The following is a 26,803-nucleotide window of genomic DNA, read 5'->3' on the forward strand; positions in this document are numbered from 1 at the left end:
AATGACCGAGTAATAACCAGAAAACGAGCCGTCCACAAGGAGGAAAAACGCCACAAACTGCCGAAAAACCTGTGAAAACTAAAATGGCGTCCGAATCTCGCGACACGCGAGATCCGGAGCCCCAACCAAAATGGCCGCCGCCGCGGGAAAGCGCGAGGCCGCCGCGGCAATCAACAAAGCAGGAGTCAAAATGGCAGCAAGGTCACGCGATGCGAGAGCTCGTTGCCCAAAAGAAAAATGGCCGCCGCGAGAAAAAGGACACCGTGGCAATACGCACGATGCCCAGAGCTAAGATGGCCGCCGCCACACTGACGGAGGGAAAAAGGAAAAGCCGCCGAAAACGGAGGAAGAAAAGTGCCAGACAGGACAGGTAAGAAAAGGAAATAAACTGGCCCCACACCGGGGCAGGAGAAGGGAAAGAAAAAAGTGCCGGAGGGCACCTAGCGGGGAACAGAAAGGGGATAACCCCCGGAAAAGGGGAACGGAGAGAACCCCCCCCCCCCCCGGGAACGAAAACCCGGGAGGGAGAGAGACAAGACAGAGCTGGTAAGCAACGAAATAGACGAACCAGCTGAAGGCAATAAAAGGCAATAAAAAACGCAAACGAAATAATCCACAGAGAATAATAAAATAAATAAGTAACCAAACAAATAAATAGATAATACAATAATTAAATAAATAATAAGGTAATAAATGAAAAGGAAACTAATCACTGAAAATTAGAACCACAAATCAGAAATAAAGCACCAAAGGAGCAAATGATCTGACCTGTATCCACTGTGAGCAGCAAAGAAAGAGGAAGAGGGGGAAGGTTTAGGGGTTTATATACCTCCTGTATGATGTTCGATTGGTTGTTTCATTGTTTCTAGTTAACCCTTTCTTTGCTGCTGTTTGTGAGAGTAAAGGAAGAGATGCAAAATAGGAAGCCTCCTGTCTTGCCTTAAAATTGGATGGCACTATATAAACAATAAATAATAATAATTATATTCCACAGCTCAGTTGTCCAAATGTTTATAGCTCTTGCATTAAATTTTGCTTGTTTTGCCCTAAATTGCGGCTTGAAGCAGGCAGCACCCATTAAAATAAATGGGAGCACTTTTTGCGGATCCACATGTTTTCTGAGCAAGCACTGGAGCTGATTGGTGGGAGATATATAACATGTTATTCAGCTACATTTGCAAGTGGGTATCAATGCAATTTGAAGGAATCATTCAACTATCATATGCACTGAAATGCATATGATGGCTGTAGTGGCCCTTTAAGTAGGTCAACCCCACCAACAGATAAAAATGTTTATTTCAAGATGTATTTTGAAGGGCTGAAATTACTTTCCGGCAGCCTTGCAATGTGTACTTTACATACACATCTCCAGTAAAAAAAAATATTCTATGTAAAAAAAAATATATAGACAAACATTTTTTTTTTCTATTTTATGAGTCTCCTAATACAATGAATACGCTGTCAAAAAATACTGTAAAGATTAAATAACTAATCTGCTCTAGAGAAACAAAGGCGTGCTGTCTGAAACAGCATACTGTAGATCAAAGGATGTGATGTCAGTTGATAGAGAAACAGGTCAGGCAAGCCCAGGTAACTCAGGAAACAGGTTGCTAATTATTCACTGAGCTAAATAGGTATAGAATTGCAGCACTACAGTACACTGCGGAGTCAGAAGGTCAGTGCCTGCACAGTAACTTTTTCAATAGAAACCAGCAACCTTTGGTGTTAAAATATAACTATAATGGGAGAAAAGGAGTCAAATTCAACAAGTGTTTCCCTGCAAGGTAAGTTCAACAACTTGTTACGAAGCATTTGTCAGAGTTCAGGTGTTATATTAGTCCTTGCAAGCTGTGATATTTGTATGGCTCCTTGAAGTTGCATGTGTTACTGAGTTAGTTCCTTGAGCGTGACTAATTGAAAATGTGCAGAGAGAAAGGAAGACCGTTTCCTGTGTAATGCTATTTTTTCCTGTCTTACTTTGTTACGGTAATGTGTTAGTGTTAATATGATTTGTAATAACGTGTTAGAACTGGGATGACTTGTTCCTGGAAAGTTGCTGGTTTTCTTGCACCTGTCAGTCTGACACTCTACGGTTACATGGACACTCACAGTATACATCACATAAGCCTTAAACATATTACTTTAAAATGCATTGCTAATTACGATGCTTTCCTGTAAATCTATGCATCTGGTAAGGCTCCGTCTTCCATTGTGTGGTTAATGTCTGAAAGTTATTTCCTGGCTATTACACTTTATTTTGGTACTTTGGATCTCAAGACTTTCACTGTTTAACTCTTTATGTGGCAAAAATATTGTGTTATACATTGAATTAAACAACATATAAAGTGATCCTATTATAGTGGCATTTATACAATTTTGGGCATTTTAATTCAAAACTGTTTGCATATCATGGCGTATTAGTCATATAAAAATCATTGTTGTTCCCAGTGTTGTGGGAATTTATATATCTATATCTATATATCTATATATATATATATATATATATATATATATATATATATATATATATATTGGAATGGGCATTAAGTTAGCCATGTGTATTTGTTGTGGCATTACGCTGCTAAACTATGTTGATGGTATGTAAAAACCGTATAACCTGCTTGGTCTTTTTAAGAATCAGGCAAAAACGTGTTTCTCATTTGTTTACCCTAAACTCTCTCATAAATGCTTGTTTGTTTTACTGTCGGTGCTGCCTGCCTCCCCTTTGTAAACACTTAGGTCACTTGGTTTTATCTACTAAAGGGAAAGTGGAGTTTTGCCTGTTTACTTCGTTATACATTCGGAGGAGCCAGCCTCGGTAGGTTTTTGCTACAGGAGAAGCCAGGTTGGCATTATTTCATGAATTCTCAAATCACAGAGATTTCTTTAGTCTCTTATACATTATACAGGCCCAGCTCAGCCCTTTACCTACTAATGTTGGACCTTCATAATGGATAAGAAAGTGCAAGCATTAATAAAACCACAATTCTCCTGCAAACTTCTGCCAATATTCTCTTTAGTAAATAGTCCGCATTCTGTACAACAAAGTTTTTTTGTTTTTTTTTTAGCCAAGGACTGGTGTAAAAATGTACAATTCAAGACTACAATTTCAATGTCCTGCAAGATATTTTTTCACAGTTGTACCTGGTTTAAGCAAACTCCAGTAATCATAATTCAAACTGCAAATTATTAACCGGTACAAAACACAAATAAAGACATTTGAATAATTTCTAGTGTTACCTAAAGAATTACTGCAAGCAGTTTTTTTTTAAAAAAAAGAATCTCGTTACTGGCCCTTTAATTGGTGAAGGTTGCAGTGCAGCATGGTTTAGCATCACTGCAGTATATGTATTTTACTACTAGAGTTTATATCTGTTCAAGTTGTATCATGTTTTCATGTGATTTAATATGTTGAATTTTAAATATTGCCAACAATTTATACATACAATATTTGGTTCAAATAGGCCTAAATGACAATGAGATATGTCATGGAGACCAGAAGGATCATGTAAAGATGCCTATAACAAAAATAGTACATTTCATCATCATCCCAACAGAATACCATGTGCCGCTGTATTTTTTGCTACTAATTTATAATGTCATCATATGAGAAGTTAACCTTCTTTTTAAAGGGATGGTTGAAGAATGAAAACCGGACAAAAAAGGGAAAAAAAAATCACTAAAGCCAATAAATTTTTTCGTTAAACGACTTTGGTATGTGTGCTGTGAGAATGTGCACTTTTTGCTGCCTGTTCTACAGAATGTAGACTGTCTGAGATCCAACCTGACTTGCCATGTAACCTGATCTAGCGATACTTTTGTTCTCACACTGCACAGAAAATACCTTTGCTCACAGGTATCAGTTGTTCCCACAGCTATTTACTTATCTTGTCTATCCAAACTGTATTAGACTGATTAACCTGCTGCTTTTAATGAAACATCAATTATATCATTTTATTTTTCAGTGTGTAATCATCCAATATAGTAATTATTTTGTTTAAGTTTAAATGCAATATCAGAAATATCTCTATGTAAACTTAAGTGTTCAAAATCAAGTAGATTTTAGGAGAAATGTGGCGGCATTAGAATGTTGGTTTTTCTTGACAGCTACGAAATGTGTTTGAGATCTACAGAAACACAGTATTTTGTTAATGCGACTGAAAGGTCTGGCAATAGGGCACAGCAAATGTACTAATGCTTCTGCCTGTTGTCCTATGGCAATCAGCCAGGACAAAGCCATTGATCTGACAACAATTACAAGGTCACCTTTTGTCACAGGATTTTCAAGGACACACATGCTTTCCTTTTGCAGCGGCCATATTGAAACCTCAGAATGCTGGGCAGCATTCCAGTTTTCTGTATGGTAATATTTACAGCGTCTTGGTATGCTGCCCTTGCGTGTGATTGTTAAACATTTAAAATTAAAGGAAATACAACTCTTCTGCAATGCAAAATATGACAATAGTTTAATTTCCACCAAAAATTTTTTCGTTAAATAACATATGGGCACTCCTCAATTTACATTGATTAAGTTACAACAATGCAAACATACATTGTGTCTACATTTTAAACTGGATATCAAGTTACATCGTTGCAGGATTAGACCTACAGCGTATCTCCTTCTTTACGGTGGAGTTGTTTATATATATATATATATATATATTAATAATCTATAGCTCATGCATTGCATTAAACCTTCTATAGCCATTCCCTCCCCATTATTGGCAAAAAAATGTTTTGAATCTCTGTTTATGGTCATCCTGAATTTTTTTGACTTCATTTACTTTTTATGACCAGCTTCTGAGTTTTTTAGTCTCTCAAGCTGCCATGTCCCAAGCAATACCATCAGGGATAAAGACTAAAATAGATGGACAACGGTTTTTCAAGCTACCTTAACCGTACAGTTGTTACTAGTTCAGGTGATACGTCACAAAACAACATTTTGAGCTCTGCTTAGAACACTCCCTGTTAATTAACCTCTACAGTTGAGGTCTTGAATGGAAAAGATTGGTATAATCTTAAAATGCTCTGTAAAGGGTGTGTCACTAATTGATGTGCTTGATGGGCCTTGGTACTTGTCTGTTCAATGATGAAAGGCATCCTGCTATAGAGTTTAGTAAAACACAATCTTTGTAGTTTAGCTGTAAAAAATGAAAAAAAAAAAAACAGCTGCCACAAAGAATACCTATTGTGAATACTTAAAATCAATATCCACATGACTGCTTAGGCCTAAAGCATCCATACAGATATCAGTAGAATACCTTTACTCTACCCCAATAAGACACCAGACACAAATATGTGGGCAAGGGCTGGGCCACAGATTTACTGAACACATATTTACCACCAGGCCAACTTGAGGACATTAACCACCTGCCAGATGATGGCTGATTTTACACCAAGGGTTTCAGAAATATGTTCCATCAGCCCACACTGGCTTGGTCTCTACCAATTTCCGCAGCTGCAGATACCATATAGTCCTCTTGGGCACTGGCAAGGTTATCACAAACACAGCTGTGACTAACCTGAATATGAATCACCAGAGAAACTGAGGAATCAACCACTACCAGCTTATAAGTTAGCACATCAGGCAAGTACACCCATCATATACAAACCAGTTGTATTGGTCACCACTGGCTTGGTCTCTCCCAATTTCCGCTGTTAGCGATACCAATATTAGTCTTCTTAGCAATCCATTCTGGAGAGCAGGGCAGTAAAGTTCCAGATCTTCTCCCTGTCTGATCCTGGTTGAGAAGTAGGTAGGGAAGTGACACATATGCTTATATACCTGCTTGATACCAAGTTGTAAACCTGATCAATGAATGACAGGGACACAAAGCATTCCTGCATTGGTCAGCAGTCATATACCTGTTCCCCATTGCCCTACGGGGCCCATTCTCTTTCAAACAGAACTTTCTATTAATATAATAATTGTGGATAATGGGTATAGGTTGGGAAGTCTGACAACTGAAAAAATATCCAGCAGTTCTGACCAGGCCGTAGGCCCAAAACACTTAGCTACGTGCACTGGTAGCATCCAGTGCTCTGGTTTGCTTACAGTTACCACAACTGATATATATGAGGAATAGGTAATTTTATCTACAGGGATTTAAATTCTTGATAAATATCCATAAAGTTAACAAAAGATGACTGTTTGATTAGCAAATACAACTTGTTTTATTTTAGAACATAATAAACCAGTTTTACTTGTTTGAGGCCCGCAGAAAAACAGAATTCAAACTGAGTTCATCAAAGGTTAAACAGTAAGAGTCTCAAGATTCGATTGTGGCAGTCCAATGACTGAATCTTTCAATAACATTTTTATTTTTGTCCATTAGTATATCCTAGTTTAACTCTATCATTATGGCATGGGACATTAGAATAAAGTAGTGGTGTGGGTGCCCTAGCACACCGCTACCTGACAGTTCCCAGTGCAGAGGACTGCATCTCATTTAGGAACAGTTATTCACCCACCCCATTCATGCAAGACTTCCTTTATGAATAGAAGCCTTGCATTTACACTAAAATGATTCGTTCATGGGGATTAAGCATTGCTGATCAGTCAGAAAATGGTCAGCAGCTTCAGGAAAAATAAAATATGAAAAAGGGGAATAGGGGAATCATAGCTCAACAAACATATTGTAAAAACACGATCAACGCTATAGGTTTTTGGGTATGCAATACCCCAGTATAGAATGGGTTAATTATACGATAAATATATGAAGTATATCTTCAGCAGATCAGCCACTTGTCCCGAAGCCATGTTTAATAAACATATGGAGTTTTATAGATTAAAATAAGCATTCTTAAGGTATTAAAACCCAACATATATGCATGATTATCTCTCCACATTATGCCAACTCTGCTATTGTTGTAGCAGTGGATGATTGTTGTTTCCTTCTCTGTTTGGCCTTTAATGCTTGCTTTCTTTGTCCTAGGCACACACCACTTTATATGTTAAAACCGAGGTAATGAATTATACTCTATTTTGCGAGGACAGTAGGAGCTGGAAGCTAAAGGAAATAGTTCATTTTATTCATGTGAGGTACAACAGCATCATGGAAACATATATCGCTATATATCAAGTGGCAGCAATGAATAGCAGATGCCTTGTTAACAGTGGTGGATACCTACTAAAGAGACAATGTTTATTACGACCATCACCTTTTGCTCTGTGTTAGAACTAGCCTCACACTGAATTATGCGATCAATTGATACAAACAAATAAGGAATCTGCACCTGACCGTCCCTTATTCTCATTAAGCAGCTTACACTGTAGCAACACCATTGTTGGTGGTCTCTCCACATTGGTCTCATATTTTAACTGTGAGATATATAATATATATCCTCTAGAAATTAGGAAATAACTACTTGCTAACCTGTTATCTTCTTTTAGGGTTCATGGATCTCAATACTAGAGCCCAAAGACGGATTTGGATTATTTGGGTTATTTTAATAACATTTGGATTATTAATATTTTAATAACAAAAAGACAAATGATACACAGTGCCACATACAAAAGAAAAACAAGTTCTTAAAAACAATAGGAATTAAACACAGGACCTGTGGAAACTCCTTAAGAGTCCAGATGGTTCCTTTCGATGTTGTTCCAATGAGAGTAAATCTTGGAGTTCTCCTTTGAGGTGACTGCATTGCCACTAAATCTGAGTCTTTTGCAATGAAACGTGCAGACATCCAAGTAAAGACAGGTGCAAGGCAGTTAGTTACATGAATAGACAAAGGGAGAGATATCAGGAGTGTATAGGTAGATCAGGGTGTCATCAGCATACAAGTGGTATTGAATGCCAAAGCATGAGATTAGTTTGCCAAGTGAGGTAGTGTAAACAGAGAACAGAAGGGGTCCTTGGTTACCCCTGCTGAGAGGGGAAGGTAAGTGTTACTGGAGACGGTGAAGGTACGATCAGAGAGGTAGTAAAGGAACCAGGAGAGAGCAGTATCATGTAGACCAAGATAATAAAGAGTTTGAAGGAGAAGAGTGTGGTCCACAGCAGTAGAGAGGTCCAGTAGGACTAGCATTGAGTATTGGCTCTGGGATTTAGCAGTAAGTAGGCCATTAGTAAGTTTAGTAAGGGTGGTCTCGGCAGAGTGTCGAGGGCAAAAAACAGGTTGAAGAGGCTCAGGTAAGGAGTTTGAACCAAGAAACTTAAGTTAAATTGGTATAAACCATTGTTTCAAGAAGCTTGGATGTGAGAGGAAGTGGAGAAATGGAACAGTAATTGGACAGATCAGATGGGTCCAGGGCTCTTTTTCAAGATAGCATGCTTGAAGTAGGATGGGACAAATCCAGTATAGAGGGAGAGGTTAAAGGTGTGAGCTAGAGTGAGGGACAAAAGTACATGAGCGAGACTGGGTAAGGTGGGAAGGGATGATGGGGTTAAGGGGACATGTAGATGGGCAAGAGGAAAGAAGAAGAGCACATACCTCCTCTTCATTGATAGAAGAGAATTGCTTTAATGTAGAGAAGAAAGAGGTCAGAAGGAGGGCACATAGTCAGAGGGAGGCTGAGGGTGGTGGGGACTGTACAGATATTTCATATCTGATAGTTTTGATTTTATTATTGAAGTATGTGGAAAAGTCAGAGGCATTAAGGTCAGTGGAAGGGGTGGTTGTGACAGGTCAAATACGTGAATTGAAAGTACTGAAGAGGCAGGTGAAGGAAGGAGAGGAGGCAGGTGAAGTAGGAAGAGAGTCAGACATGGAATGAGACTTCCACCAACTACGTTCAGCAGTGTGGGCACAATGTTGAAGGTGTCAGGTCACAGCTGTGTTGGAAACGTGAGAGTCATGAAGAACAAGGTGATGTAACGAGAGATGTAACCCTGTGAATTGGTTGAGAATTCCTGAAGGTTAATAGAGCTAAGGTATCTGGTTAGGCGAGGTTGGGCTGCAAGGGAGCCAGTAGGAGGCAAGGTTGGAGAGCATGACAGGAAGTGATGGTCGGGGGGGGATTAGAAAAGTTGGTTAGAGAGCACATATAAAAATAAGGTCTAGAGTGTGACCATCATCATTTGTAGGGGAGATAATTTGTTGTGTGTGATAAAAAAAGAGACCAAATGGCTGGTACTTACTGATATTGCTGTACCAGAATCAGATAAGGTCCTGCGGGGGCTATATGTAGCACTGCAGTATAAAACTTTTACATGCGGCAACGTATGCATCAATTTTCAGAGCCACCTAGGCACTTGCAGTTGTTCCCTTAATGCAGGAAAACACTTTATGGGTCAGCAAAAAAATTAGATACCAACTGGGTTAGAAATTAAGTTTACAATAGCAAACCCAACTACTAGCTGTGGAAGTTCAAGTTAGATATGCTGATATCTAAAGATGGCTTGTGGGATGTGCTGGATAATGACAGCCCTGCTAACTACCTGTGAGAGTAGGACAAGAAAAACAGACATGCAAAACCAATTATAAAACTTCTAGTGGAGGATGTTCAACTTACTCACATAAGGAAGGAATACACAACTAAACATATGTGGACTGCATTACTAAAACAGCATAGTAGTTTAAATGTAAACAATAAACTACCGTATTTGCTCGATTATAAGACGAGGTTTTTTTCAGAGCAAATGCTCTGAAAAATACCCCTCGTCTTCTAATCGGGGTCGTCTTCTAATCAGACCTCAAATAAAGTCTGATTAGGAGACTAAGATCCAGATCCCCCGCACCGCTGCAGGGGACCTGGATCCTCCTGTCTCACCCCCCCCCCCATCATACACACACTTACCGGTGCTTCCTGCTGTATTGCCGGGGCAGCGGGTTGACGTCTACGCGATCCGCGTAGACAACGTCCGCTGCAGCCGGAAGGAGGTGTGGCTAGCAGCGGGGGTTGTCTGCGTCCGTCGCGCAAACCTTCCCCGACTGTCAGAGATCAGAGTTCCCCGCACCGGTGCGGGGAACTCTGATCTCTGACAGCCGGGGAAAGTATACGCGACGGACGGATACAAACCCCCGCTGCCAACTCCACCTCCTTCCGGCTGCAGCAGAAGGCGACGTCAACCCGCTGCCCCGGCTGGAAGCACCGGTAAGAGAGGGCTGAGAGGGGAGGGGAGGGGAGGGGAGAGTGTGTGTGTGTGTGTGTGTTAGTTAAATGGGGGTATAGGGTGTGTGTGTGTGTTAAATGGGGGCATAGGGCATTTCTGGAGTGGCGTTAAGGGGGCATTTAATAGAGCACTCTGCCTCCTGAAATGCCTTATACACCTATATGCCACTCTGCCCCATAATATGCATTTTAACCCCCTAAATGCCAGAGTGGCATATAGGGGTATAAGGCATTTCTGGAGGCAGAGTGCTCTATACAATGCCTTTTAACTCCCTTAATGCCACTCTGCCTCCTGAAATGCCTTATACCTCCCTATATGCCACTCTGCCCCATAATATGCATTTTAACCCCCTAAATGCCAGAATGGGATATAGGGGTATAAGGCATTTCTGGAGGCAGAGTGGCATATAGGGGTATAAGGCATTTCTGGAGGCAGAGTGGCACATAGGGGGTCAAAAGGCATACCATGGGGCACAGTGGCATATAGAGGGTTAAAAGGCATATCATGGGCCACAGTGCCATATTGGAGTGGCAAGCCTGGGGGCAGATGTGCGTAACTGGGGGACAGGTTGGAAAATACAAGAAATAAAAACAAAAAAAATATTTTTCTCAATCATAGCCTTTATTAAAAAAAATAGTTTACATGAATTAACATTTACTGGTAAAACTTTTTTCCTTTAGGGTCGTCTTATATTCAGGCTTTTTCTTTTTTTCCTAAGTTAATATTCAGATTTTGGGGGGTCGTCTTATAATCAGGGTCGTCTTATAATCGAGCAAATACGGTATATTTGCAGCAAAAGTGTGTAAGATGAGGCTGGAAAAAGGCCAGGAAATACAGTGTTACAGGAAACACAGGAAACACATGCACACACACTTTAAAACTGCTTCTATCATTCATAGGGGTACAGCATGACTTATCATTATATACCTTTAAAAACAATAAAAGGTAACACACCAAAATTAGACACAAAAAATCAATAACTATATATATATATATATATATATATATAATTAATATTGTTATTGAATTCTTAATACAAGTGTGGTTAACACACCAAAATTAGACAAAAACAATCAACAATATTATATATATTATATATATATATATATATATATATATAAACAGCATTCACACTCCTATCATGCCCAGGCAGCCAGTACATGCTGGAACATGGGCATGATAGGAATCTGATTACAGCCTCCCTATGCCATGCTATTCCACCCCACTTACAGATCCATGCTATCACACACACACACACACACTCATTCACAAACATCCAGTTTAAACTACAGCATAGCACCCATCACTCTCACACATTTACTAATCCTCTCTCACTGAATGTTTTCTCTGTCACTGTCACTTTTCCTCCTCCTCTTCGTTCTTCTTCTTCTTCTGTGTCCTGTCCCGGTGCAGTGTGGAAGGTGGTAGGCGTGGCTTCAGTGTTGTGCGCCGGGATATGACATCAAATCCCAACGCGCAGCATCAGTTGCCACGCGCATCGCAAGGGAGCAGGATCGGAGGTCTGCATTAACAGACCTCCCGCTCCCTTGATTGTCTTTAAGCCGGTTAGAGGAAGATCCTTGATCTCCCCAACCGAGCTTGCTCCTCTAGCGGCGGACATTACTGTCAGTCTCTAGAGGGGTGCCGTGCGGACTGCCCCGCCCCCTGCTAGGTATGCTACTCGTTGTGCGCACAATTGTTTGATCTGTGCGCTCTCTATAAAAACTATGTGCGTGCGCACAGCTTAGAGGGAACACTGATGGTGACATTATTACTATGCAGTCTTCCAGAGTCATACTGTCATTAATACCCTAGAAACTAGACAGAGACCCACAAATAATGTTGGGCCCAAATATAATAGAAGAAAGCCATTAATCCAAGAAATGAAAACACAGTGCTCCAGGCATGTTGCAAGTGAATCCAGACGTTTAATAAGTGTGGTGGCAGCATGCTACTTACATGAACAGGGTCACAATACTTCCCAATTGTAGATTATTGTTCCAATGGGAGGTATGCCGGATGCAGCTTTTATATACTATTAGCCCATATGGCCTTAATGAAAAATTAGAATGGTAATGGTTCTTATAAGAAATAACCCTATCCCTCTTTTCTTCTTCTTTGAAGGGTCCCCACCGGCAGGTGAGTGAGCAGTACCTGATATGTTTAATTCCTTTTTTCCTTTTTATTGTGCATTATTTTGTAGTTGTTTGTTTTTAAATCATCTGGGTGAATTTTTTTTTTTTTTGATTTTTTTTTTTTTTTTCCCTTGGGGTTCAGGTATTGAAAATATATTGAATTAGTTTGAATTGAGAATAGATTCCATTAGTATAGAGCATTACTGCTGTGATTAGTATCCTGACCCCTTGTTAATATGTAATATTTTTTGTATCCATTTCCCTCTACAGGTTCCCCTGCCTGCTTTGTAGTGTAGCGTCATGTTGCCATGGCAACCCGATTTGCAAACAGCTCTAGTTCAAGCCACACAGTGTTTTTTTTTCTTCTTTCTATTACCGTATTTGCTCGATTATAAGACGACCCTGATTATAAGACGACCCCCCAAAATCTGAATATTAACTTAGGAAAAAAAGAAAAAGCCTGAATATAAGACGACCCTAAAGGAAAAAAGTTTTACCAGTAAATGTTAATTCATGTAAACTATTTTTTTTAATAAAGGCTATGATTGAGAAAAATATTTTTTTTGTTTTTATTTCTTGTATTTTCCAACCTGTCCCCCAGTTACGCACATCTGCCCCCAGGCTTGCCACTCCAATATGGCACTGTGGCCCATGATATGCCTTTTAACCCTCTATATGCCACTGTGCCCCATGGTATGCCTTTTGACCCCCTATGTGCCACTCTGCCTCCAGAAATGCCTTATACCCCTATATGCCACTCTGCCTCCAGAAATGCCTTATACCCCTATATCCCATTCTGGCATTTAGGGGGTTAAAATGCATATTATGGGGCAGAGTGGCATATAGGGAGGTATAAGGCATTTCAGGAGGCAGAGTGGCATTAAGGGAGTTAAAAGGCATTGTATAGAGCACTCTGCCTCCAGAAATGCCTTATACCCCTATATGCCACTCTGGCATTTAGGGGGTTAAAATGCATATTATGGGGCAGAGTGGCATATAGGTGTATAAGGCATTTCAGGAGGCAGAGTGCTCTATTAAATGCCCCCTTAACGCCACTCCAGAAATGCCCTATGCCCCCATTTAACACACACACACACACACACACACACACACACACACACACACACACCCTATACCCCCATTTAACTAACACACACACACTCTCGCCTCCCCTCCCCTCCCCTCTCAGCCCTCTCTTACCGGTGCTTCCAGCCGGGGCAGCGGGTTGACGTCGCCTTCTGCTGCAGCCGGAAGGAGGTGGAGTTGGCAGCGGGGGTTTGTATCCGTCCGTCGCGTATACTTTCCCCGGCTGTCAGAGATCAGAGTTCCCCGCACCGGTGCGGGGAACTCTGATCTCTGACAGTCGGGGAAGGTTTGCGCGACGGACGCAGACAACCCCCGCTGCTAGCCACACCTCCTTCCGGCTGCAGCGGACGTTGTCTACGCGGATCGCGTAGACGTCAACCCGCTGCCCCGGCAATACAGCAGGAAGCACCGGTAAGTGTGTGTATGATGGGGGGGGGTGAGACAGGAGGATCCAGGTCCCCTGCAGCGGTGCGGGGGATCTGGATCTTAGTCTCCTAATCAGACTTTATTTGAGGTCTGATTAGAAGACGACCCCGATTAGAAGACGAGGGGTATTTTTCAGAGCATTTGCTCTGAAAAAAACCTCGTCTTATAATCGAGCAAATACGGTAATAAGCAGCTACTTCACTATGCCCATGCTGGGCATTTGTATTTTTTGTTCTTTTTTGTGCTTTTTGTATGATTATGATTATGTTTATATATAGGGCTGTGACATTGTGAGGGGAAGTGGCCTAATCATTAGGCTGGCTATTTATGTGGGTTTGTTTGTTGTTTGTACTATAGCTGTAGATGCACGTTGATAAAAGGGAGTGTGTACCCCATAACGTTTGTGCTTCCACCTTGTCTGTCATCACACAAAAATGTTGATTCACTAGCAACATGCCTGGAGCATTGTGTTTCAGGGATTAATAGTTTCTTGGTTTTATTGTGCACTCATCGGAGCAAATTACACCAACTGGATGGTACATTGATTTAGGGGCAACAAGTCACATGGCAAGTGATGAAATGTTCTTTATTGAAAATTCCAATGTACTCTTAGCGGAGGGGATCCACCCCACAATAGTGACTATTTAGTGTAGGCATTGCTGGCATGTGCTTGTATGGAGGTGCCTATCGGAAGGTGCTGTCTGGTGATTGATGATGTATACTCCTGATTTAATTATGTTTTGTGTATAAATATCTGTGCTGTCCTCAATAAACTCAGTTCTGTTTGTACCCAACACTAAGTCTCGGCTAGTGCTTGGGTGAATATGAAGGGATAATCCCTTGAGCAATTGAGCTTTCAGCAGCAAGGAAGATCTATACGGCGGAGCTACTCATTCGGAGTATAGGTCTCCATCACAATTTGCATGCAATCGAGAAGGGCTGTTACCAAGAGAATAGCATGCACTATGCCTAGGTGTATATTACAAGTTGGTGTGAAGAAGGAGCCGTAGAAGTTTTGTCTGTTAACTTGTTGTTCTGCTAAACACAGGAAGTATTGTCTTTGACTTTACATTCTTCTCTATAGTTGTGACTGTGCTGATATAATTGATGCTTCTGTTATCCACTAGTAAGGTCTAATGTAAACCTCTACTGTTATCCAGTCAGGGCCGGCCCTATAATGGGGCAGACTGGGGCAATTGCCCCAGGCGGCACTTTAGAAGGGGCGGCACTTTGCCGCCCCAAGCGCTTTTTTTTGTTTGAAGCGGAGGAGAGAGAGAGGGGCACCGAGTGGTTTTAGCTTACCCGCTCGGCGCCCCTCTCTCTCTCTCCTCTGCGGCGAGTCTCCCTGTTCGGTCCCGGTGCCGGCTTGTAATGCAGAGCGCCGGAAGTGACGTCAATTTCCGGCGCTCAGCATTACAAGCCGGCACCGTGGCAGAGCAGGGAGACTCGCCGCAGGACTGTTTAAAGGTAAGTACCGGGGGGGGGGTCGTAGATTATGCCGTCGGCGAAGTTTAAAATGCCGCCCCCCCCCCCCCCCCCCCGGCGTCGGCGGGGGGGGGGGGCGGCGTTTTAAACTTCGCCCCAGGCGGCGTTAAGTCTTCGGCCGGCCCTGTATCCAGTTACTACTTGCTTACAATATAACCAATAAAAATAACCGCCTACAAAGTGGCGCCTTACTACTTTTCAGTGGCAGGTGCAATTTAAAGGCATACCTAAAAACATGATACAGATTTCTGTATGTCTCTTTGCGTCTCTATCCTCCTCTCTTGCTTTTGCTTATTTACTTTAAAAAGTGCCTTTGGCTTTATAAAAAATGTTTATATATCTGCTTGTATCTTGAAATATTTTAAGAGCAATGAAAAAAATAATATGTACAGAGCTACACTGAAATATCCTTTAGCTAGGCAGATCCCCTGGGTGCAAATACAGCAATCTGCAAATACACTTCTGTTCACTATTCCACCGGTATATCTATATAAGACATGATTTTTTTTATATAATATATATATATATATATATATATATATATATATATATTCACAAAACAATAAAAGCAGCAGAAGAAAGCATTGCAGTTTCACTGTTGCCTTATAGTTTGTGGTTTAAAAGGTTCATTTTTCAAGAAGCTAAATAGTGTATTGGACTGCTTTTATTTGTCCAATTACATTGTCATAAGGATCTCTTCCTATATATTTAGTTATGGCTATTTAAAAGATACACAGATCAGCCAACATTATGACCACCTGGCTTATATTGTGTAGGTCGCTCTTTTGCCCCAGAACAGCCCTGACTTCTACATGGATTGGACTTGTCCCGCGCATCCCACGGATTCTCTATTGGATTGAGATCTGAGGAATTTGGAGGCCAAGTCAATATCTTGAACTTGTTGTTGTGTTCCTCAAACCATTCCTGAAACATTTTTGCTTTGTGGCAGGGGACATTATCCTGCTGAAAGAGGCCAATGCCATTAGGGAATACCATGTCCATGAAAGGGTATACATGGTCTGCAAAAATGCTCAGGTAGGTGTTACATGTCATCCACATGAATGGCAGGACCCAAGGTTTCACGTAATGTTGAAGAAAACATGATTCATCAGAGTTTTCTCTCTGTGGTCCAGTTCGTAAGCTTTCGTGCCCATTGTAGGTACTTTTGGCAGTGGACAGGGCTCAGCATTGGCACCCTGACTGGTCTGTTGCCACACAGCCCCTTACTCAACAAACTGCAATGCACTGTGTGTTCTGAAACTTTTCTATCAGAATAAGCATTAACTTTTGCAGCAATTTCAGCTCATCTGTTGGATTTGCCCATTTTACCTGCTTCTAACACATCAGCTCTAAGGAAGAAATGTTCACTTGCTGCCTAATATATCCCGCCCACTAAAAGGTGCCATGATAACAAGATTATTAGCGTTATATACTTCATCTGTCAGTGATTATAATGTTATGGCTGATCGGTGTATATATACTTAGATTTCTATAATGTAATTCTGACTGTAAATAAGTTCAGTAGTCTTGAGCACTCAAGTCTGTTCACTTCAATATTTCTGGTAAATTAAATAAATTGGTTTTAAATATGTTGGGTTTTTTTTGTGGATAGTTTGTCTGTGTGAAACATGGATGACATATTAGCATGTTCAGCAGGTTAGCATACAATTGGCCATATCTCAGTAGACTATATCTCATAGACTATATCTCCAAACGCTCTGAGTTTGACTAGAAGTCCCAGGATGAAGTGCTACTTTGCTGGGTCACTCTCCTCATTCTTCAAGGCAGAGGACTGGTGTTTAGCTATGCCTGCTCCCTACCCAATTCTCCTCCCACTCAACGCTCGCTTAATGCTATCTGGGCTAGCCCCACCCCCTTACAAAGACACTTTGTTAGAGGCAGAGCTCAGGGAAGCCTACTTTCTAAAGTTCTCAGAAACAAATGAAATAATGTTTTTATTCACATTATTGGGCCATAAGTACAAGAGCACTAAAGGAAACCTAGCAAGACCAGGCTAAATGCCTGACATGTTTCTTACCATACTTGGGAATAAGAACATATGGCACGATAAGCATCAAACATTTGGCCTAGTCTTGCTAGGTTTCCTTTGGTACTCTGTATTTATGGTCCAAGGATGTGAATACAATGTTTGTTTTTACACATACTTTTACAATAGCTGGTGTTTTGCGTGATGAGATATTGCAGTAGGCCGCAGCACCCGGATAAATATGACTATAAGCACAAATTGTGCATTAATTGATAAGAGGCTGGAGCTGCCCTCGTTAATAAGTTTGTGAAGTTGGACAAGACATGTTCTGGCAGTTCTTAACCCTGCCATTAGTGGAGAAAGCACTGGAATTTTCCCTTAAGACCTATAAGATGACTAAGCACCGTTTCACAATGAAACACAGCTCATTTCGCTGAAATGTGATGCCTAGGGAAAACAATATCAAAAAAGCACATAACTGCTACTTAGAGTAGCAATCCTAGTTCACTATATACATGGTATATACTTTTAAAAATGCATCTTTAACTTGTATTACCAATGGTATCCTGATTTGCATATTCATATCACAATAGTTCTTTTTTATGCACATACATATGTTAGCCAGCAAATAAAATACTTGTTAACATAGGCATGTCTAAAGACACCTTGCACTGAATTTAAAGAACTATAGACTTTCCAATCCCCTTTAAGAATCCTAGGCAGAGGCATGCAGATAAGGACACAAGATATGACACTTTCTTTACCAAGTGTCTCTACCTTATTTGCATATGCCCACTTTATACATAGCAGGGTTGGTATTACATAGGGCAGAGAGAGCCACATACACACCAACATTTCTCTCCTGAATCCAAGGACAAAGAATGCTGAGCCATACACTCTGCGTGACCCTGCTGCATTGTATTCAGTATAGATACTGAGTAGTTTGGAGCTCATGTAGCTGTGTGTGTCTTACACAATGCTGTATTTTTATGTCGTTTTATATAACGCCATCATACAGATAGACAGGACGTAACAAGTAGTACTGTATTTACTTGAATATGACACGTTTTTTCAGAGCAAATAGAGGTCTGACTATAAGACCAAGATCCAGATCTCCCGCAGCGCTGCAGGGGACCTGGATCCTCCTCTCTGGCAGCGATGCATGCAGACAACTTCCGCTGCCACCGGTACTTCCTCTGGGGCTTCTATGACGGAGCACCAGCATGACCTTCCTGTGCTCTATCAAAAAAGCCCCAGCGGAAGTGCCGGGCAGAAGCGGAGGTTGTCTGCGCTTAGATGTTCACCGGCTGCCAGAGAGGAGGATCCCCATCACGCAGGCAACCTCCGCTACTGCCAGCACTTCCGCTGGGACTTCTATGACGGAGCACTGGTGTGACACAACCTTCCGGTGCTCTTTCATAGAAGCCCTGGAGGAACTAACAGGTAGGAGCAGAGGTTGTCTACGCGCATTGCGCAGGCGTCCACCGGCTGCCCCCACTAGACACCAGGGAGTCTGGCGCACAGGAGACAAGTCTGGGGGAGCAGAGTGGCAAATAGGTGGGTATAAGGCATATCAAGGGACAGAGTGGCAAATATGTGGGGGGCAGAGTGGAAAATAAAAGAAAATAAAAACAAAAAATGCGTTTTTCCCAATAACAGTTTTTATTAAATATGAAAAAATAAATGTTTACATGAATTACTATTTAATGGTAAAACTTTTTCCTATAGGGTAGTCTTATATGCAGGCTTTTACTTTTTTCCCTAAATTAATATTCAAATTTCGGGGGGTCATCTTATAATTGAGCAAATACGGTATATAACATAACAATTTGACTTACAGAAACAACAGGTAAGCAGGGCCCTGCTCAAATGATCTAGCAATCTAAATCAGCACTAGGTTATAGGCATGTCAAAAATATGCTTTTGTCTCTCCCTTTCAAATTCAGAGGTCTCTTTTATAACCAGCCAATTAAACAATAGTGCAGCTTAGAAGATTAGTTGCTCCTTGGGCCTGCTGCCCTGCGCCAAAGAGAAAAGTAGTAAACACATAGACGACCTTTGCTACACTATATCACTGCATGTTTCTGTGAGTGTATGTACTAAGGCAGGGGCGTCCAACATGCGGCCCGCGAGACCTCGAGGTGCGGCCCGCGTAAGATCGGCAGCCAGAGCAACCGATCTTACGTGGGCCGCACCTCGAGCCCTGCTACAACAAGAGCCCTGCTAGTTACCAGTGGGAGGGTCTTTTGTACTGCAAAGAAGAAGCAGAACCCAGCAGAGTTCACGTGACATCACATGACTCTGCTCCAGTCCTGCTTCCTCTGTGCAGTACCAGAGAACGCAGAGGGAGGCTGCGCCCCCTGCTGAAGTCTGTGAGCGGCATCGAGGAGCTGCAGTGCAGGTAAGGGGGTGGGGAGGGTGTTTGAATGAGTATGCGTGATTTAGGGAATGAATCTGTGAATGAATGAGTATATAAATGAATGAGTGTGTGTGTGTGATAGCATGGATGTGTAAGTGCTGGAACCTAGGCATGATGGGACTGTGATTGCTGTTATCAATCACACTCCTATCATGCCAAGTCAGCCAGTACATGCTGAAACCTAGCTAGCTGCACCCCTTGTGTATTGATGCTGCCAGCAGTATGGGGTCTGCACATCACTTACAGCCACCCTGTGCCAGCATGTACTGGCTGACTTGGCATGATAGGGTTGTGATTGCTAACAGCAATCACAGCAAGCACAGTCCCATCATGCCTAGGTACCAGCATTTACTCGTTGTCTGGGTATGATAGGAGTGTGATTGCTGTTAACAATCACACTCCTATGATGCCAAGTCATTTGCTAATTTTTTTTGTCCATTTGTGGTGTGTGACCTACTTTTATTAAAAATTTGAGTTTTTATTATTATTTTTAAAGGTGGGGGGTCATTTTCGGTTTTGGCTAAGTGAATGTTTTGGTCCAGAAGTTTCATTTTGGTGCATCCCTAGAATAAATAGAACTATTTCATTTTTAATTATCCTGAATTTGTAGTCACAACACTTTCTAGGCCCAGAAATCAGTTAGGGTAAAGGTTTTGTGTCATTTACTTTATTTTAATCTGCATATTTTATTAAAGGTCATATTTTCTCACAGTGAAAAATGAGTGCGGCCCACGCACGTATACAATTCTGATGAAGTGGCCCACTTCAGAAAAAACTTGGACACCCCTGTACTAAGGTTTCCCCAATACTTTTCATTTGCCATCATGGAGTGGTGGAACAAACAGACATGTTTGCAGAAAGAATGAAGTGTTGAGCCATGAGTGTTACCAAGTTTCATTTATAATCGTAATGTTTATCCCAAGGATATAACCTTGCTTGAATGTGCTCAATATTGGCTTGAATTTGCAGTTTTCTTATAGAAATGTATATATCACATTCACCCTTTGCTTCTCATGCACCCTAACCAGATATATACATTTATATTATATACTTTTTTACAGTAACTATAAGATGCTTTCTCTGCAATTATTTAAATTCTATGTTATCTCAAAAATACAGAACCTGCAAAGTGTTTGTGCACAGTGTTCTGGAAATTGAAATGTCCTATAGTCATAAAATTAGAGCATTTAACATCCTGGACCAGAGAATTTGTTAATGCTGTTCTCAGAATTAATATAATATATAAAATAGGTTAGTAATAAAATCCTGTACAAACACTGTATTAATGTCAATAAAATATATCAGTACCAAGATCAACAACAACCTAGTGCTCTTGCACATACATTCACTATTTGTACCGAATAAAAAAAAAAAAAAAAAAGTAAGCATGTGATTGTAGCTTGCTGTTAAATTGTGGTCTTGTCAACAACTAGAATGATCCAATGATCAAGAATACTCTAATGGGTGTTATGGTGTTGATGAGACCACTTAAAATGTTATACCAAAATTACATTTTATACATTATACCTGTAAGGTCACATAACCTCTGTACGCTCACTGAATTCACAGTGCGTTATGATGGACCAGCCTTACAATTTTTCCTGCAAGAATGTCTGAGCTAGCTTTAAATAATACATAGTTAAATTGTGGTGAGATGAAACATTTATTTATCTGCAACTCTTGTCTTTATTGAACAAATCATTTAGCATTCCATTTGACACTAGGAGTAATGCGTCACATCAATAAATACATAATGTGAACAGAAAAAGGACAGTCACACCTGTAGGAGACCACTTCTTCTGCCAAAATGGACACAACTTTACAGATCTAAGGGTCACTATAATAATAGAATTTCCAGACACAGAGAAAAAGCAAGATTATGGGACTGTAGGTCCATGTTAACATCTGACACAACTATGTATAAACCATGATAAAGAATTGAATCCACTATCTACACAATTGATCGTATACAGACACATAGTGTGGGACAGCCCATAACATTTTGTCAGCTAATCAAATGACAGCTATAAGTTAAATCACTAACAACAAAAAGTTTGCTACAGAATGGTGCAAAAACCCATGTTCCACAATGTTTTTAGGAGCAATCCAAGTCATAGGAAGAACTTTGGTTTAAAGGCTACTTCCTGTGTTACCAGAGTCTTAACTTGTACCCATCTATGGTTGACATACTCATCATTCCTATGCATATTTAGCATTTTATTTAGGTTTTACTTAGAAAGTTTTTTTTTTTTTGCTCTTATTTACGGTATTTAGAATGTTTACACATATGTGAAAATATTATTGTCTCTGTGTTCTATAATCACGCAGTTATTTACTGTGCCTTGTAACACAGAGGTTACTGGCATCGATTACTTATTGCAAATGACACAGTGATCTAGTGATCATTGTAATGATAAACCTCATTTTAAGATTCCACAGGACCAAAACATTAAGTTATTGTACAGAACCTATTGAATTTAACTACATACAGTCAATTAATGAAATCCACAGGATTTTATTTAGCCTTATCGGTTAGTGGCACATTTTAGAGGTTAATATTTTACTTCTTCCTATAATCAAAAATATTTCCTTTTATTTGGTCGCCTAGATAACCACTGCAAACAGTAGCATTATTTTATGCCCGATTGCTCTTCAAAAAGAATCCCTGTGCATTTCTGATGACAGCAAAGCCATGTCGTTCTAATAAGCCACTCTGCAAGCCTAATACCTATATATTTCACAAAGTGTTATTGTTCAATGGTCCCATGGAGCTACAGCATGTACTAATGATTCTCTTTGTATCCTTTGTGTCTTCTGATTTTTCTGTGACTTAAATGATTATGTATGCACGTATATATGAAACAAACACTAAGCCATTATTAATGACATAATCCTATCCTACCCATTGATAATTAAGATTTCGTGGTAGCCCATGATGCATCGTACTGTTTTTACAAAAAACGCCCTGTGGACTTTTGCTACATGTATAAAGATGACTTGTCCTATCAACGTATCAGCGACAGAATTTTTGTATTTTATCTGAGATGACTCACGGAGGGCACTGGGGAAAGAAGAGAGTGGGAGCAAAAAGTCATGAAACTTGTTTTAATTGCTGGCTGTGTATCCTTTTTACAAACCAAATCCATCTATTCCCTTTGACTCACTGGAGCATGATTGTATAAATTATAAAAGATCTGGAGATAAAAATTTATTTTATGCTATACAATTTGTTGACCACTGCTAACATTATACTATTCATAAAGTTCAATTTCATGCAACAGTAATTGATGTGTCTATATTCAGACGGTGACACAGTAACTAACCAGTGAGTGTAAATCATTTTGTCAGTATCCTGCTGACATTTAGTGAGTTCTCCTGGCAACTGCATGTAAGCTTCATCAGTAGAATGCATGGTATTTCACATATTTAATGCTTTAGCTAATTGCATATAATGTGGACAAATGTGTTTATTTGAAATATATATATATAGTATTGTGAATACAAAAAAAAATTCTAAAAGATTATCAAGACAAAAGTGTGTATGTCACTAATTCTACATTGCATTTCTATTCCAGAGGATGAATAACAGGGAATCATTGTCCAACATTTTAACACCTATTGCCTTAAATAAACTGATATTACTTATTTTGCCAGTCATCTGTTTCACGTTATTAGAACTAAATAATGCTTTGATGTTGATCTTTAGATAAACATGTATAAAACTGAATTACCATTCCTCCTTTTTATAGGAAAAATTAGTTACATAATCCATTTACATTTTCATTAAGGCTATTCATTCCTTTGTGAAATGGGAAAACCACTTTTTTTGTTATGTAATTAATATTATGTGTTTCTTAAACTCAAACAACTATTTTATAATGACAGTATAACTGATATGATCTCAAAGTAAAATTTAAGTAAAGAAAGAATTGATCACCAGATTGGTTGTATCTGGCAAACCGGGTGCAGGAATCTTGAGTCTTTTTTGTTCTTGATGTTATAGTATTTTTTTGTTCTGGTTTTCCAGACTTAAAATCTTCTACCACCAGTATGGCTAAATTAATTGGCTCTTGCTTTTTTGTGTTCCTACAAATTCACTCTAAATTTTTAAAGCATAAAGAAAACTCCCATAACCAATAGTTAAAAGATAGTATATTTTATTCAGTGCGATACTGCTTTACATCACATAAGTAAATAAAAAAGTTCTATGAAATAATTTAGTATGTATTTGGTTTAAATAAATGTAGCTTTAATACGGTCGCTCATCTTGCATTTTGAGTATACATAGTTGTTGTGATGATCAATATGAAGAATCCGCATATTTTAGCATATTCCACCATGCTAATTTGAAGCAAAAATATTCATAGCATATAACTGACTTTCTTATAGGGGGTTAGATTTTACAAGTGTTACACATGGGATACCAAGAAAGTGAACAGTAATTTAATTGGCTCTTTTTATGCAATCAAGCATAAATGCAAATAAAATAAACAGGCCCCTGTAGTACCAAAGTATATACTTCATGGTTTCTCTTTTTAATATTCTGTCAAGCACTTTTTTTTTCTGAAAAAAGAAGAGGGTAAACATTTCTATTTATTTAAGTTTTGTTATTGAATAGTTTAAAAAGCAAACAAACTTTATTTTGTAATTCGTTTTGGCTCTGAGAAGATTTTTTGCCATGGCCTTCTAGAAGAAGGGACACAAGGGCATATTTGTTTTACCTATCCCCTATATGAATTCTACCCACAGCAACAAAGTTCTTGGTCTATATTTAATCAGCAAATGTATCTGAATATTGTGATCTATATATCTAGGAATGCCCCTGGGTTGGCTAACTGAAGCTTACCCTCTTCTACGGGTATGGCTTTATATAGGGAAGAGCTAGCCGTAGTTAACCTATAGTGGGCGGGGAGTAGGGAGAAAGTGGGTGAAATCTAGGAAGGGGGTGTGAGTGAAAAGATGGCATTCACCTCTCTGATTATTAAAGAAACTGTTCGCGGAAACAGTTCTTCCAAGTTCCAGGTATGGTGATCTAGAAGAGATCAAGAGCAAAGTCCGTGTTGGTTGATTACATAACTTCTGTGGTAGGAGTTATGTAAAATAGGGTACTGTAGAGATCATCTGAAAATGGGGTTCAGATTTCATATTGTTGAAATATTGTTATCTGATAGCTCATGAATATTTATGCATTAAATCATGCATGCAAAAACAATATTTTTCTAGGAATCGCCACTTTGGTTGCATCTGGCTGTTTTTAGAAGAAAACTATTGACTCAAAATTTCTTAATTGATATCACCTCTTACGAGGAAAGTAAAACCATGTTTTAATGTATACAGATGTGTGCTATATTTAATAAGGGAAACTACTTCTTGCTCTGCAGTCAGCAGAGTCACAGTTGCAGGATAATGTTGATGTCTGTTCATATGTACAGTGTTTTTCAGGCCCAAGGCTGCGGGGAACTATATAGGGAAGTATAATGCTTTAGCGTATTGTCTCCATAAGAACTCGGAGAGGCTGCAGGTGTGCAAAATGCTTAAAGTTAAGTGCATTTTTAAAAATACCATTAGGTGGTCAAATTCCACAACAATTAGCGTGGGTATTTTAGTAAGACCATGGCACTGATTTTGGCCAAATGCACATAGGATTGGGTTTATTTAATCCCATCGATTGCTCTAATAATTAAATTCTATGCACGTGTTACAGTATGCATATTTGTATTTATTTAACATTAACATATGTATCTAGTGCTGTATATTTACAGCATAATAAAAGGAAGATACAACTAACCAAACCCAGGGGTCCTGCAGGTCTTTATTTTTATAGACAAATCACCCTTTTCTTATGAACTATGTGATCAAATGCTGGCAGAATGCTTCTCAAATGGAATATCGATCAGTATAGTTACATCAGTTGTTTTTTTCCTTCTTCTTTTGGAATGTCCTTGCATTATATGATTATGTATGTAAAGGTCACTGTGAAAGGTCAAAGCGATGTTTATTGATATGCTACAAAAAGGTTTGCATGTATAACAACAAATCAATAAGTATAAAAATGTAAGTTATAAAAAAATAAATCCTTTCTAAATGTTTGAAAATAAAAGATAAGAAAAAAAATGACATTCATGCAGGGGTATAACTACAAACCACAGGGTCCTGGTGTGAAAATTGTCCTGCCCTCAAACAGATGGCCTTCTTTGCCCCAAGCCCCCCTTCCAGCATACACTCTGGCACATATATATGCAGATACATTTACACAAATTACACACACTTACTCATGCTCACTAACAGATTGATTCACACACATACAAGTACACATCCATGCTCATACACACACAAGTACACATCCATGCTCACACACAGTACTACACATCCATGCTCATACACACACATAATTAGACATCTATGTTCACACACACAAATACACAAAACTATACATCTATGCTCACACACACACACAATTAAACATCCATGGTCACACACAGGTGCACATCCATGCTCATACCCACAAGTACGCATCCATGCTCACACACACACACAATTGCACATCCATGCTAACAATCACACATACATATATACATACAGCTCTTCCAAATGGAGCGCATATCCACATAGGGGAAAAAGAGATTTTTGACAAAAATAGTGTAACTCCGTATGCAAATGGGGGGCTTAGCAGTATTGCAGGTAAGTAATGCACTCACATTTCCAAGGACATAAATGTGAGTGCATTACTTACCTGCAATACTGCTAAGCCCCTATTAGTGGTGTGTGTTTGCTTTTCTTGTGTTTTTGGTTTATACATACATACATACATACATTCCCGCCCCTGCTTACCTATCACCGCTTCTGCAGCTTTCTGTCCGGGTGCTTGCACAGTGTGTGAGTAGCCTTGGTTTCACTGCAGGGTCACATGATGTTGCTTCATGGGTTGCACTGAGCCCCCTAGAGGGGTTTTTGCCCTCAAGGTTTAATGACCGCTTTTCAATCCATCCCTATATTTTGTCCCCACATTTTGTTAAAGAAATTAAATATATTTTGTTAAAAGCATTTGTACATCGATATTTAAAGCAGATATTACTAAAGCAATACCTTAACTGCCTTACATGAAAATTTCAAGTAATAACAAAACAATCAGAACACGTGGTATAAATATGCAAGATAAAGAATGAAAATAATAGTGCAAATATTTTACTGAGACACATTTCAT

General features: G+C 39.7%; 1 protein-coding gene across 1 annotated transcript in view; it reads left to right on the forward strand.

Moving 5' to 3' along the window:
* The first annotated feature begins 209 nt into the window (after nt 1–209).
* Nucleotides 210–26,803, forward strand: part of LOC149300413 (inactive N-acetylated-alpha-linked acidic dipeptidase-like protein 2) — a 294,282-nt gene continuing 267,688 nt past the window's right edge. Inside the window, exons 1-2 of the mRNA XM_089485337.1 lie at nt 210–370; nt 2,028–2,110. Coding sequence (XP_089341463.1) covers nt 210–370; nt 2,028–2,110 — 244 coding nt within the window. The remainder of the gene's footprint in view (nt 371–2,027; nt 2,111–26,803) is intronic.

The sequence above is a fragment of the Sceloporus occidentalis genome, unplaced genomic scaffold (genome assembly GCF_023333645.1).
Source record: "Sceloporus occidentalis isolate IW3139 unplaced genomic scaffold, rSceOcc1.0.p SCAF_25, whole genome shotgun sequence".
In the NCBI taxonomy this organism is placed as follows: domain Eukaryota; kingdom Metazoa; phylum Chordata; class Lepidosauria; order Squamata; family Phrynosomatidae; genus Sceloporus; species Sceloporus occidentalis.